This window comes from Haliaeetus albicilla, chromosome 13 (assembly GCF_947461875.1).
Source record: "Haliaeetus albicilla chromosome 13, bHalAlb1.1, whole genome shotgun sequence".
Classification (NCBI taxonomy): Eukaryota; Metazoa; Chordata; class Aves; order Accipitriformes; family Accipitridae; genus Haliaeetus; species Haliaeetus albicilla.
Genome location: NC_091495.1, coordinates 11,418,792 through 11,431,981, shown reverse-complemented (window position 1 = coordinate 11,431,981; position 13,190 = coordinate 11,418,792). Strand labels below are relative to the sequence as shown.

The 13,190-nt window shown below is 38.0% G+C and overlaps 1 protein-coding gene across 6 annotated transcripts in view; it reads left to right on the top strand.

Moving 5' to 3' along the window:
- Nucleotides 1-13,190, top strand: part of KCNK2 (potassium two pore domain channel subfamily K member 2) — a 131,232-nt gene that overhangs the window by 54,655 nt on the left and 63,387 nt on the right. For all 6 annotated transcript variants that reach the window (XM_069800138.1, XM_069800136.1, XM_069800137.1 and 3 more), the window contains one exon: nt 11,982-12,099. In XM_069800138.1, the coding sequence (XP_069656239.1) occupies nt 11,982-12,099 (118 nt within the window). The remainder of the gene's footprint in view (nt 1-11,981; nt 12,100-13,190) is intronic.

The following is a 13,190-nucleotide window of genomic DNA, read 5'->3' as shown; positions in this document are numbered from 1 at the left end:
TTCCATACCCAGAAGCACAGATTGGTGATAAAAAAACCACTTCATCAGCATTCAATGCCCATTTGATATTCTGTGTAAAATAAGTGACAGTTCCAGTACAATTATCAGACCACAGATACCTGTATCAGCATTAGCTCCCATCGTAGCTAGGGATCTTGGCATCGCCAGAAAGACACGGGCTTGTGAAGCACGGAGGGGTGACAGAGCCTCCTACAGCACGTGGATGACAGATAGTTGTGGGAAGAGTTTGCTCTGCTTGATGTTGGGGTAAATGGAAAACTTAATTACTCCTTGTTCCCTTCTGCTTCTCTGCGAAGAAGAACACCACGACGTGGAGGTAGGAACGTGCTGTTACGCTCCTTTTATAGGAGGAGGGCTGAGGCATAGGGAGCCTGGTCCTACAATCGCATTTGGGTGCCTTTCTTTACACAGAATAAGGGATAATGAATTACATCGAGTTGTTGAAGGGTCGGGAGTTAAGTGACTTGACCAAAGTAAAATAGGAAAGCAGTGGTAAAAGAGAGTCTCAAATCCATTTTTCCAAGTCTAGGCTGCTATCTTAACCATGGGGTCATATTCCTTCCCTACTTACCACTTTGTCACAGAAGCTGAATTACTGGAATACATTTTGTCTCTCTGGGTTTATGTCTGACTGCTACTACAATATAATGCAGTGTTTCTTCAGTTTTCCTTGGCTGTCTGTATGAATAAAAATAAATAGTGCATGTGAGGAAAAAGTAAATGATATTTAAGAATTCACTGAAAGCTATAAAACTGAAAATTAATACGTACTAGTGTAGTAGGAAGCTAGAATGATTAGTGTGTGTGAAGAAAATTACAGAGCTTACAGACTAATGTCTTCTTTAATCACGTATTTACCTTGAGTCAAGCTATAATGAAATTCATTATAAACTTTTCCTTTTGAACTTAGTGTTCTGGGAATCCAGAAACTGGTTTGGGTCTGGTTCGTGCTCGTCATGGCTCAAGGTGCTTATCATGCCAGACTTTTTCAGTCTTCACAACTTCTGATCTGCCATTTAATCCTTACTCTGAAGCAGGCTTGACTATCCCAAGACTGCTAACCAACATTACAATGTGCGGTGGCTTAGTCAGGTGGGCAAATTAGGGAGACTAGTTTGAGAGCACAAATTCAGCTAAAAAAAATTGTACAAGTGGAATGAAAGTCCAGTTCGCTAGCACCCAGGGGCCAACTAGTTTCCATCGCCTTTGCTAAAATCTTCCCTGTGCCACAGAGCTGATTACAACACAAAGTTGTGTGCTTCTATAAATGCACACAGGATAGGGAATTTTCCCTTCCTGTCTTCTCCATCCTTATTTTATCATCTCACCAATCACCAAAAACCTTCCTGGCACAATGATATATACTGTTGCCAACTTTTCAGCACACACACCTTTATTCCCTGGGTTTCAAATTCCTGAAACTGTGTATTTTCACATTGATTGTGTGGCTCCTCCAGGTGTACTTGGTGGGAATTATACTTTTATAGTCTTCATACATTTTATATACACATGAAACATGGGGCAATGGAGAGCTGCTATGCAGCATAGAAAATGCACAAGTTAATGAAATAGAGTGCTCTGATGATGACAGCCATCTGCCTCAGAAAATATGACCTGTGTTTTCCTCATAACTTTACAGCTCAGTCCAGCAGCATTGTTCGTGTGTTGACCAAGAGGTAGTCTTCATGACCTTCTCCGTCTTTGACTTCCATGGTCCACTGTTGCAAATCTCTTTCTAAACCACAGGTCTAAACCACTTCAGTTACTTGTTGCCTCACTATAATAAAATATACCTGCAATGAACAACAGCGATGTATGACCCTGAGACCTGCTTCTAGGTGCAACATTTTTTTGATATTTCGTGAGCACTTCTATTTAGTACCACACTTCTTAAAATGTGCAAAAGTCACACAAAGCACCCAACAGGCCATTTTTTCCAGGCAATTTCAACTCCTTTTGCTGTAGCCTGAAGCCAGTATTAACAACAATATTAAGTGGATCACTGCATGCTGTGCACAACAGTGCTGAGGTGGGCAGTGCATGGCAATCAGTGGTGGTATATCTAAATCTAGAACTAGAGAAATGTCCCAGGAGGGAAACATGTGAACGTACAAACACTACCTTAGTGAGTCTAATGAGGATACAACAGACCAGCAAGCTATGCACGGTCTGATGTTAAACTTCGTTTTTTAAAGTTTCAGTTGGAAGGTCTTGAAAGGATCTCAGTTATTAACAGATGAGAAAGCATTGGTTTGGTGACGGTTATATATAATATCTAATACATTATAAAACTGTAGAAAGGGATGTGGCCTGGCACTTTGCTACTATTCCTTCTTTTGGAAGAAGAACTCTTGACAATTCATTATGGATGGTGTTTTGGTTTCTCTGTCCATGCCTGGTCTCAACTTGGCCCTGCCATGCAATGCAAAGTAACTGCCAGGTGACAGAATAAAAGAGTAAATGTAGTTCAGACTGTGTGGATTTTATGTATATGTGACAAAATATGTAAAACTGATCTTCATTTACACTAGGGATTTTTTACATCTCTCCTGTAACAGGTTTTTCACCACAACTGAGCTTTTTGTTGGCAGAAGCTGATAGAAACCTGGGAGTAATCCAGCTATACACATGCAAATAACAACAAGCATTAAAGAATGAAAAAAATTCTCTAGAGAACTTGTATCTAATTATTTCAATCTGGTTCTACTTCTTTTTAGTGTGTTGACTGTTCCTTATAGCAAGCTTGCCACTAAACATTTGAAAATGTTGGAGACACTTTCCAAACTCAGATGCACAAAGTGTATTGCCAAGTACCTAGGAAAATCTGCTGCTGTATTTATGCACGTATGCATAGTAGCAAATGTAAAGAGACGTTAAGTTCCATTGCGGATGTTCAGGATGCACACGTGTCCTCCTGCAGTGCTGCGCAGCCACAAAATACATGCGTATACCTTCATGTTGTCAACTGGGATTAAGAGTTTGTCTCTGGGGAGAGGTGAGCCTGACTGAATATGATAGCCAACAACTTTACAAAGTTGTCATTATTGTTGTTTCATACACCTCATTCCCTCTATAGGGGGTCCATGTATATATGTATATATACACACACATAAACAATGAATTTGCTTTACCCCCACCCATAACTCACGTTGTTCCTAGGAGATAAGGATGTGACCAGTATTGCGGATTGTGGGATGTCTTGGCAATGAGAGACAAATATTTGTCCCCCTGCCAAAGAGAAAGCTGATTAAAAAAAAGAGAAGAGCTTTTTGTGTAAATATCACCTAATTATGTATTGCTCAGCAGTTATTTGGTTTAGTGTTGGCCTTTATCAACCAAAATGGAAAAAAAATTCCTTTTAATCCCCAAGCATCAAGTTGTTTAATGTATTATTTTTGCATACAAAAATTTTATAATTTTTACATACAAAAATTGGAAATAAGGGAAATACAGTTATATTCTTTTAAATATGTAGAGTATCCCAGCAAGCTAGTGTGAATTATTTTAGTTATCTTAGTGAGTTAATTCTGAAACTTAATAGTTTCCAAGTAAGAGTACGCTGAAACTTAGTAACAGAACATACCTAATTTCTGGTTCCTTTAGCAGAAAAGTCCTTCAAATATATTTATTCTGAAAACCCTAACAAGTGGAAAAAATAATATCACACTAAACAGCACAATCTTTTAATGTGTTCCAAGTGCTGTTTGTGGTAATTTTTGTCCTACAAAGCCTTCATTTCGAAATCTGAACAAGTTTTCAGGGTGCTGCACCAAGCTGTCTCAGCAATAAAGTACTCTTGAAGAGTTTTAAGTCCAGCCCCTTTCAGGGTATGTGGCTTCTTCTGAAAACTGAATGCCCACAAAAATGTGCTTGCATTTAAAACAAAAAAAAAGAATTAATGAACCACCAGGATTAGCTGGACTGACCTTGATCCCACAAGTTGATCTCCTTGGGTTCTGTGTGGGCTCGTGGTTAACATGAGGAGAACAGCTCTCCATGCTGGGGTCCACAGTCATGTCCCATGCCTGTTTTCATCTTATATTTGCATCAGCTGCATTCTCCCTTTTCTTTCCATTCATCTCTCAAACTGTGAATGAGGCCAAAATGTGTTTTCTTTTTATCTCCCTTGAGGAAAAACGTGTTCTTTCTTTATCTCTCTTGAGGGAAGCCTGACACAGTTATGAATGACATGGGAGCAGTGTTTCTTTCATCAAACTGGCATCACCAGAATGTCATCATGGCTTCTTCTGTGAATTTCTTGTAAAAATATTTTACTTTAAACTATGTGTTTTCTGTGGCTTCATTTTTATAGTTCAAGGTAGCTAGCTACATTAAGTTGCACCTCCATCAGTAGCTGATTTTGTGTCTTTTTTGTAGGGCTTTTTACAGCTTGCATTCTACCCCTAAGAAACTAATTTTGCTGCATCCTCAGGAATATGTTGTTTTATTTCAGCCAGATAAGTTCCTTCAGCCTCAGCCTCTCTGATTATGTAGAAAACTCTTAAAATAAAGGAGTGTAAATCCTTCTTTCTCTCCCAGAGATTAGAAGGTATTTGAGCTTGCTGTATCATATTTGGAGATAATAAAACACAGAGATTCAACGGTCTTGTTTGCAGACAATTCTGAAATTTATTTAGACAAATTTAAAATTTATTAGCTAAGCCTGTTAAGCTTAAATCAAATTTTATTCATTCTTTGAATCACAACATTTGTAGACATTCTCAGTCCTGTCAGCTGTAGTTTACAGGTCCTCTAAGCAGGAACTTTCTGAGGGAGTTTGAATGTACCAGTTTAAACCCTGAATATTCTTAGTCTCTCCCTTTTGGAATTCCTTTCAGCCTCTCCAAAAGCAAGCAGGAACCATCCCATGTCTGGATCCTAACCTGGAAGCAGCAGGTGTTTATGCTTTGTAAACTTAAAGCCTTGAAAAGATTGATAGAACAGCATAAAGCAAATTGATGCTGCGGCATATTTTATTTATTTATCTGGGCATCCAAAATAGCATTGCATCCGTTTTTTAAAGTACCGTTTGCATTTCAGACATGACACTTATGACAAATTGCAAATACCAGTAGCAGAGCTGCCCATTGATGGTGTTTTCAAAGCAAAGTGATATGAATGACTTTTAAACCAGTTAAAGCATGAAGCACAGGAACTGTAGTTTGTGTTGTTACCCTATGCATATGCCTGTCCTTAGTAAGGTGTCTGCCCATCAAAGCACTCAAGCTTGTGTGTTCTTAACTTTAAGTATACAGGTAGTCCTAACTGGTACAGTAAGAGCCTGTTTCTCTTTTCCTCTTGCTGAGTCTGTAAGTCTAGTGTTCACCCCAGTTATATTTTCTTTCTGCTTCACTCTTGTCAGAAATAAATGTTCAGATGCTATTGTCTCCTTCCAGAGTAAAGCCCCCCCCAATTCTACCTGTATCCCCAGATCAAAGGAATATTTATTAAATGAAAGATCTCTGTGAAAGATAGTCATAACCTTACCCAGACCTGTCCTCCGCACAGATACCCACCTGCTGTGGTTGAGCCCAGATGAGCTGCAGAAGCCCCTGGGGTGTGTGCGCTCCTTGCTTAGGGTTGCTCCAGTTCCTGCTGTCCTCTTACAGTCAGATCCCCTCTTCTGGCTCTGCACTTAGCTCCTGGAGGGAGGGAATTTTTGCCAATTTTCTGTTGCCTGGGAGCATTCCCTCCGGTGATGGGAGAGCTCCCTTTTCTGTGGTTATTTTCTACATGGCGGTTAAACCAGAAGGAATTTTTTTAAGCACAGTCTTCATCCTTCATGAGCGTAACAACAATACAGATTTTTAGGAGGATAATAAATAAATTCTAACTGCCCTTGTCACTTCTTTGTTCAAGCAGGTTCATTTCCAACTTTTTATTTTGCTTCTGGTGTTTGGGCTCTTAAAGGATACATTTACTCCAGATGAACAGTTTTATAGGACCTAGAACCTAGCCAGCTTGAATGCATCTGAATGACAGCTTTTGTCTTAGAAAGGGTGGCAGATATGACTCATTAGTAAGTCAGTTTTGCTGAGCAGCTGTCTGCATAATTCTTCCCGTCTTTAATCTCAAGAAGCAAAGAAAAGCCCTTTTCCCTGAATGTGTGTGTATACACACATACATATATGTATGCACACACACAAAATTTGTATACGTAGTCTGTTTGTAATGCATGTTTAGAAATGTATTTCAATGTGTTTCTACATGTTTTTAGTTCAAGTAGATTGTGAACATCGGGTCAAAAAAGTTCTTCAGTTCTTCAACGTGTTGGGTACCAGTCTCCAGTGCAGATTACAGTCATAATGTCATACAAACTAAAAAGAAAAACATGGAGTCACAGAATTATAATACAAACATCATTGCAATGTCTTTCGACAGCAAGGCTCAAAAGCATGTGCTTTTGGAGGCTGAAGAGTTGTTTGCTAAGTGTTAAAAACATCCTAGTGTGCCTCTGAACAAAGAACTAGCATTTCCATTCTTTGTAAACCAAAGCTGAAATAAAAACGCAGGACTCGCGCAGTAACTGCGCCATGTGAGATGTATCGTTATACTGGAGAGTGAGAGAGTGCTCTTGTCAAATGGCAGCAGGACAGCGAAGGAAGAAATCCAGGCTGAGAAATGGGTTTCCAGAAACTTTGAGGCGTATCTGACTTTTTGACATTGCTTGTTAAATGATTGCCAGGAAGCACAAGCTAACTCCTGACAAGCTGGGTAACGAAAGACTGCACGCTCTGTATTTTATCAGAAGCATAATTTAAGGTGTTTCTATTTTAATCTTTGGATAGAAAAGCTGAGAGTAATGAAGTGTTGTGTTACTTCATTTCATAAAAGTGAAGTGACTGGAAGATGGTACAAAAGCATGTATTCAGAGCCTGGTGTGGAACAAGTTGGTGAGCATTAGGGTAACTGTTTTGACACATACTTATTTCTCCCTCATCTCTGTATGAGACAGCGGTTGGCTACCAGAGACTAGCCTTCTCAGTTAATAACCTCTCTGTATTTCTCCTGTGGCTTTGCAGACCCCTGCTTAGTGGATGTAGCTCTATGGCCAACAGGCTGGCTTTTGTCCATCATCTCCATTGACTCCTTGCAGGGTCAGAGGACCAGAGGTTGAAATCCCTGACCTAGGAGAATTGTCTGCTGTTTTCACAAAATGACTGTGCCATTTGAAAAGCTGTTTTATCTCTTGTTTTGACAGAAAAAAGTCACAAAATTCTGTGTCTTAATCTGCAAGGGTAGCTCAGCATGGCCTCTACAGACAGATATCTGCATGAGCGCAGGGATGTGATAATACAAAACTGCACAATGTATTTACCAGAAAGTGTTTCTAAATCATACAGGAAATTAAAAGCTGAAATTCAATTAAAATGAGATTTTATATTGTCACTCTCCTTTTCCCAGTGTTCTGATTTCAAGCAAAAAAGTACAGTGTGAACGCAATGCTTATATGTTTTTGGAGGTTAGGTCCTGTTTTTGAAAGTAAGGCAGGTCATGCCTGGTCTATCCACTCTGGGCTCAAGCATCTCTGCCTCTTTTCTCTGATGCTTTACTAAAGCTTATTCCTGAATACAGGTGTAAAGCCAGGTAGTTTGGACATAGTACAAGTTAGGGCTTGTACTCAGACACAGCTCATGCCTATCCCAAGATATAGTACAGAGCTAGCCTAAGAATCCACGTAACTTAAAAAATGAGAAGTAAGTTCCTAAAAGTTTTAAATATTTGAAAATTTTATCTCAGTTCTCTACTATCAAAAAAAGCCCAAATTTTCACCATTATAAAGACAACTAAAGGAGAAAAACCTATTACTTTTACTGTAGCCATATAACATTATTCTTAAAATCATTGCACATAGAGGCCTTGATTGGGTGCCATGTGCTGTGTGACCCATCCTCTGCTCAGTCCTCAGCCATCTCATATAAAAAAACTAGTAGACAAAGGCTCTGGAAGATGGTAAGGCAAGTGAAATAATGTACATAGTTTAAGAATTGAAACTGTCCACATCCCTATTCTAATGCTGACTGGTTCTGTAGTGCTGAAGTGACACTGATTTTTAAGTCAGAATTTAGTTTGTATATGGAATAAAAATAAGAAAAACTAGAAAAATTCTCACTGAAGTGGTCAGTTAACTTTAATACTGTAAAGTAATTTTTTAAAGTCAAGAAATTCCCATGTTAAGATCACACAAAGTGATTACAGGCTGCAACACATGATAAATGTACAGATTATATAGTTTTCATGATTCTACCTGTTTTGAGATTCAAAATGCAGAGTTACTATTGCTATTGTATAGGTTAGGATAAGCTGAAGGGCTCAGGTGACAGAAAGAGGTTATGAAGGAAGGAAAGAATGACATGCCAAACTTGTGACAAATGAAGTGGTCGTGTTTGCTCTAGTAGTAAGGCATCAGTCAAGAAAAAAGGCTGCAGACCAAGAATAAAGTGGCAGAGCAAATTGAATCTAACAGGACGGACAATGAATAGCATGCTATTTGAACACTGAGGGTGAGATCCTGGCCCTTAGTGAAGTTAGTGGAAACCAGCTGCATGAGCCTGGGTTTATATTCTGGGCTAAGGAAATGTTAATAACCAGTATTCCAGGTAAGTTTGTGCAGTGGACGTAGTCGGGAAGAAGATGCTACCCTGAAGTTAGTGCCCTGAAATGTACATATGTTAGGAGTTATATTAATTTCTTTTAAAATTATGCTTGGGAATAGTCTTAGATGAGGATCTGCTCATAGGCACTGGCCAAACTAAGAAGAAAGGTGTCCTATGATCCAAAGAACTGAAAATGCAGTTACCCCTCCCGAAAAATCTGCAGGCAACATGCGAAGACTTTATGAGATAGTAGTATTGATCTCAGTAAACCAGCAACCTTACCTGTCATCCTTGTTAGTAAGGAAGACTCTTACAGAAGACTCTGAAGGAATGTAATGGAGCAGCTTTGTTAGTATTTAAGGCTGGCTCCTCCCAAACATGGGAACAGTGCAGGAGAAAGCATAATAGTGAGTGTTTGGAAACAATAACCCAGTGATGAAGAAGGCATCATCTGGCCCTTTATGACTAAAACTGTGTTTAAAACAATCGATAAGATAAATCAGTAAAGGGACAAAGAAAGTCTGGCAATAAAAGCAAGAAATACTGGCAATAAAAAGTTAGTTATATATAATATTCAACAGATTTATTTAAATAGGTAAATATATTATTTAATAAGAATGTCTTTAATTTGGAAAAAAAGAGGCAGCTGATGGACCCCTAAGATCATTAACTTCTTGAAAGAGACAACTAAGAAATTGCTATTCAAGTGTTTCTCATAACATAAGAACTTGAATATAATTACTTTGAAGCACCTAAAAATCTCAAAAGGGAAATTCTTTTTAAATGATCCACAAGTAAATTGTGGAACTCGCTGCCACAGAATGACTTGGCTGCCAAAATACAAGTGAGCTCCAAAAGTTGTTAGATAAATTCATGCTCAAATGATCCACCCAAACCAATCTGAACACCATGATGCGATGCAGTGTCCCACTCAGAAAGTCCCTAAAACTGTGCTTAGTCAGAAGTTAGGAGGATATATGAAGAGAAAGCATCACTTGCCTACTTGCCCACTTGCCCTGGTTCTTTTCCTAATTAGCAGTTAGTTAAAATCAGAGACATAATAATAGTGGCTAATTGTCTTTTGCAGCCATGTGTTGTATTTTGTTAGGTCTGACCCAACAGAACAGTTTTGGATTAAGTTGTATCTTTTTTCCTGGAAGTCTGTAGGTACAGTATACTGCAGTTAGGAAATGCATAGCTGTAATGGATCTTTGAGCATTTTAGATCAGGATACCTTTCATATAAAAGACATTGCGGTAGTATGGCTTCAAAAATGTGTGGTGACGATACAAAGCTCTGAAAACATTTTACATCTAGATCTGTATAGAACTTGGGCTTGCTAGACTGCCTGAACAGGTGTGTTGCTCTGGGTGGTGCATTCATCCAGTACAATAAACTGTAATAAAACATGAATGGTCCCATAAAATTATATTGATCCAGTGCTTTACCATGTAATCTCCTCACTAGAGAGCATGTTCCCATTTGCAAGTGCAAGGACTTGTGATGAAAGTTCTTAGTCCACTGAAATTAAACAGTACTCAAAATGTATTCAGTAGGCTTTATAGTGCAGCACACTGGGGTTTATGTCAAAGGAATACCTGTATTGTGTAAATTACAAAGTCAGTACAAGGGATGGTTTTCACATGTTGCTTAGCCTGATGTGTCCCTTCCTACAGTAATGTAAACACTTGTCAGTGCCAGTGCTGCTGTATTTACTGTTGTCAAGTTGTATGTGATGTATAAACGTAGAAGAAGCTTTATTATTCCAATGCAAAGGAAAAGTAAACTGTCTTCCCCTTCCCTTTCCCCGTCCTTTCTCCTTCTTCAGTAGGACTGAAAGTTTCACACCTTTGATGTCTGCCTTTATGGTGTTTTTAAAAAAGTTAAAATTAAAAGAGTTGAAGGTATAGACGACAAACCAGTGTGAAGTCCATGTAAAGATACCCCAGCTGCCTTTCTGTTGACAACCCTGGACGTTGAAAATGGCTTAGTGTGGCAGCCAGATCCCCGGGGCTGCGGGCACGCAGCTGTGGGCTTGGAAATGGCTACTTTGTGCATCTGAGCTTTGAAAACGGCAAACTGGAAATGGTGGATTTAAGTTGAGATCCCGCCATGAAAAGCTGATAGCCTGGTTAATCCAGCGTCGGTATTTTGTCATTTCTGACCAGCTAACTGGCTTCCATGGGCACTGTTTAGAAACAAAAATGTTTTCATTTGCAAATTATCAATGTACTTCGGGATTGGAAAAATCATTGCTGCTGCACAACGCTGTTCCTCTACAATAGACTGCCCACACAGAAAACCATTCTGGTCTGCCCTATTGCTGAATATCTTTGTGAACATAATCTTTGTTGGACAACTCACCAAACAGAAACGGTTAGTTAGTTAAAATGTTAATTTTAGCTTTGCAGTATTGCTTCCTCTGTTGTTCTTTTGTTAAACACCAATTATTATTATAGGGATCATGATTATGAAATAACTTCCGTTTTAAAGTTTCAGAATGGAATGATAACTTACATTCCTTAAAATATTTATTTCAAGTTTAAAAATACTTTTTCTTGATGTGTACTGTTTAACTCAAATACTGGTATATATCTGCAACAGAGATATAACTAAACAGAAATACTTTTTGTGATAAGAATTTACAGTAGGTGACTGCTGAAATAGGAAATGTTTCATATTTCTCGAGACTATGAAAATGTCACTAGTGGCAAGCTTGTTCATTTTAGCTGCTAGAACTGAATTTTTGAAGAACGACATTTATGCGGTATATAGATGTATAAACTTAGAGATACACATTTGATATTTTACTCTGATTTTTTTATTAATATAGTGAAAGTTATATAACCATAAATGTAATCGTTAATCTTTAATTATTGAATTATCTGTTCTACAAAAGTGTTTTAATTATTTGGAGTTCATTTGATCCAAAACAATGCATGGGCATTTTTTCTCGGAGTTTTAAAATGACTGTGTTTTAAGAAGTACATTTGTTTGCCTAACTGAACTGAGGAATATTTTGGGAAACTCTCATTGTAAATCTTTGTCTAATGCATATTTTTCTTCACCAAATAATTGCAACAGTAAAAATAACTGTGTTTGCCATCTAGCTAAGGTGATGCTGTTACTGATATTGTGGATTTTTCTCCTCAAGTTTACGGCCCTGGTGCATGCTGAAGTGCTTGGGGTGTCTGCTAAAGATTAAATTATAGCCTGACTGAATGATAAAACTCAAGCAGAGCAACACTGATACTTTTCTGGTTTATTGATTGGATTAAATAAGTGATTTAATCAATTTACTGTGTAATGTATATTAATATCATTGTTTCATGAATATTGACAAAAATCTTTTTAAACTTGCAGCAAGTAGTGGCAGCAATAAATGCAGGAATCATACCTTTAGGAAACACATCTACTCAGATCAGTCACTGGGACTTGGGAAGTTCCTTCTTCTTTGCTGGCACTGTTATTACCACCATAGGTAGGACACAGCTTATTATCTTTTCATAGTAAATGAGCTGACACTCTTTTGATTTCCAGTGTGTACATATGTTTGTTAATGGTAAATCTTCCAAATATTCTGGTTTAAAGTAGAGAGCTACTTTTAAGATGTGGGGGCAGAAATGATAGCTGTCTATAAGGAGCCCTAGCTGAGTAAATGATTCTTCTGTAGAAGAAAAACGTTGCTGTGTATTTCTGTGAGGTGACTAGAAGAGGTTGTGGAAACATTTTCTGGGGGGAATTTGGTCAACTGTGTAATCACAAGTGTTAAATAGGGCATGATTTAAAGCACATGTGCATTAAACCTTGACTGAGATGTATGGAATTTCATCTCTGTATAATCCCATTCTATATTGCTGTTTTCTCTAAATTCTGAAAAAGGTGAGAAAATGGTAAAGATTTGGTTCAGCTTTAATTTAATCAGTTATAAGCATTGTATTGATAGGCAGATTTACATTCAAAGGCTTACTTTGATGCTTCTGTTGCATTCAGAGAAGTCCAAAGCTGTAGGGTTTAAGAGCCACTTGTCCCTCTGAGCAGGTGTGAATAGGAGCAGCGCTTGATCTTTCAGTTTCTTCCCTTTGACTACAATATAGTGCACATAGTACACAGTTCAAAGATGTAGTGTAGCTCACAGAGCACAGAAGGGGCATTCACAAAGGTGGATGGAAATTTGAAGAAGAAATCAAATGAGAAAAATAGAAGACCTACATTACGAGAGTAATGCGTAAGGAATTGTAGCGTTGTTACAATAATTACCTCTACATAATATTTGTATGCATATTGAGACAGAAGATGTTCTTTTCAAGTGTCTATGTACCTTTGTTCTTTTTTTATGTAGAAGTGTGTAAGTACTATATTTTTTTGTGTGTTTGAGTATATACATGTCTATATATGTATGTATAAGTATTGTGTCCATGTGTAATATTTTTCCACATCTAGAGTAACTGAAACACAGGTTTAGTGAAAACAAAAGGTAAAACTCTTACCTTATTGAGAACAGCAACAGACTTACTGATTTTATAGTAGTAGGTCCACAAGATAATAAAAAACCAAGTATTGAAAAATGTA